This window comes from Sebastes fasciatus, unplaced genomic scaffold (genome assembly GCF_043250625.1).
Source record: "Sebastes fasciatus isolate fSebFas1 unplaced genomic scaffold, fSebFas1.pri Scaffold_63, whole genome shotgun sequence".
Classification (NCBI taxonomy): domain Eukaryota; kingdom Metazoa; phylum Chordata; class Actinopteri; order Perciformes; family Sebastidae; genus Sebastes; species Sebastes fasciatus.
The window spans coordinates 1-2,500 of record NW_027428251.1 but is presented as its reverse complement, the minus strand read 5'-3'; the positions used below and the strand labels follow the sequence as shown (position 1 = coordinate 2,500).

Genomic DNA, 2,500 nt, shown 5'->3' with positions numbered 1-2,500 from the left:
ATATACTGTATATATATATATACACTGTATATATATACAGTATATATATATACACTGTATATATATATACTGTATATATATATATACAGTATATATACACTGTATATATATATATACAGTGTATATATATACACTGTATATATATATATATATATATATATATATACTGTATATATATATATATACACTGTATATATATATATATACACTGTATATATATATATATACAGTGTATATATATACACATACAGTGTATATATATATATATACAGTGTATATATATACACTGTATATATATATATACAGTATATATACATATATATACTGTATATATATACTGTATATATATATATACACTGTATATATATATACTGTATATATATATATATCCTCTGTATATATATATACTGTATATATATATATACAGTATATATACACTGTATATATATATATATATATACACTGTATATATATATATATATATAGTGTATATATATATATATACAGTATATATATACAGTGTATATATATACACTGTATATATATATATATATAGTGTATATATATATATACACTATATATATATATATACAGTATATATATAAATACAGTGTATATACACTGTATATATATATATATATATATATACTGTATATATATATATATACACTATATATATATATATATATACAGTGTATATATATACACTGTATATATATACACTGTATATATATATATATATATACTGTATATATATATAGACTGTATATATATACACTGTATATATATATATATATACAGTGTATATATATACAGTCTATATATATACACTGTATATATAGCTAAGGGGGTTCTATTGGGTTAGCTAACGTTAGCTAAGCCAATAGAACCCGTCTATAGTGTGCAGCAGCAGCAGTATGCTGAGTGTGTTTTGTCTCCAGGTGTTAGCCCGTACCCGGACCTCCCTCTGACCCAGGAGTTCTACTCTGCACTGAAGAGAGGCTACAGGATGAGTCCACCTGATCACGCTCCTCACGGCATGTATGAACCTCTGGAGGCTTCTCTCCATCTGTAGATCCTCTATAGTTCCTCTATAGATCCTCTATAGATCCTCTATAGTTCCTCTATAGATCCTCTATAGTTCCTCTACAGATCCTCTATAGATCCTCTATAGTTCCTCTATAGATCCTCTATAGTTCCTCTATAGTTCCTCTATAGATCCTCTATAGATCCTCTATAGTTCCTCTATAGATCCTCTATAGTTCCTCTATAGTTCCTCTATAGATCCTCTATAGTTCCTCTGTAGTTCCTCTATAGTTCCTCTACAGTTCCTCTATAGTTCCTCTATAGATCCTCTATAGATCCTCTATAGTTCCTCTATAGTTCCTCTACAGATCCTCTATAGATCCTCTATAGTTCCTCTATAGATCCTCTATAGTTCCTCTATAGTTCCTCTATAGATCCTCTATAGATCCTCTATAGTTCCTCTATAGATCCTCTATAGATCCTCTATAGTTCCTCTACAGATCCTCTATAGATCCTCTATAGTTCCTCTATAGATCCTCTATAGTTCCTCTATAGTTCCTCTATAGATCCTCTATAGATCCTCTATAGTTCCTCTATAGATCCTCTATAGTTCCTCTATAGTTCCTCTATAGATCCTCTATAGATCCTCTATAGTTCCTCTATAGTTCCTCTGTAGTTCCTCTATAGTTCCTCTACAGATCCTCTATAGTTCCTCTACAGATCCTCTATAGATCCTCTATAGTTCCTCTATAGATCCTCTATAGTTCCTCTATAGTTCCTCTGTAGATCCTCTGTAGTTCCTCTATAGTTCCTCTACAGATCCTCTATAGTTCCTCTACAGATCCTCTATAGTTCCTCTACAGATCCTCTATAGTTCCTCTATAGATCCTCTATAGATCCTCTATAGTTCCTCTGTAGTTCCTCTATAGATCCTCTATAGATCCTCTATAGATCCTCTATAGTTCCTCTATAGTTCCTCTGTAGATCCTCTGTAGTTCCTCTATAGTTCCTCTATAGTTCCTCTATAGATCCTCTATAGTTCCTCTACAGATCCTCTATAGTTCCTCTATAGATCCTCTATAGTTCCTCTATAGTTCCTCTATTGATCCTCTATAGATCCTCTATAGTTCCTCTATTGATCCTCTATTGTTCCTCTATAGATCCTCTATAGATCCTCTATAGTTCCTCTATAGTTCCTCTATAGATCCTCTATAGATCCTCTATAGTTCCTCTATAGTTCCTCTGTAGATCCTCTGTAGTTCCTCTATAGTTCCTCTATAGTTCCTCTGTAGTTCCTCTATAGATCCTCTATAGATCCTCTATAGATCCTCTATAGTTCCTCTATAGTTCCTCTGTAGATCCTCTGTAGTTCCTCTATAGTTCCTCTATAGTTCCTCTATAGATCCTCTATAGTTCCTCTACAGATCCTCTATAGTTCCTCTATAGATCCTCTATAGTTCCTCTATAGTTCCTC

At 31.5% G+C, this 2,500-nt stretch overlaps 1 protein-coding gene across 2 annotated transcripts in view; it reads left to right on the top strand.

Moving 5' to 3' along the window:
- Positions 1–1,090, top strand: part of LOC141763850 (platelet-derived growth factor receptor beta-like) — a 37,946-nt gene extending 36,856 nt beyond the window's left edge. For both annotated transcript variants that reach the window (XM_074628610.1, XM_074628611.1), the window contains exon 24: positions 942–1,090. In XM_074628610.1, the coding sequence (XP_074484711.1) occupies positions 942–1,075 (134 nt within the window). In that variant the 3' untranslated portion in view covers positions 1,076–1,090. The remainder of the gene's footprint in view (positions 1–941) is intronic.
- The last annotated feature ends 1,410 nt before the right edge of the window (positions 1,091–2,500 follow it).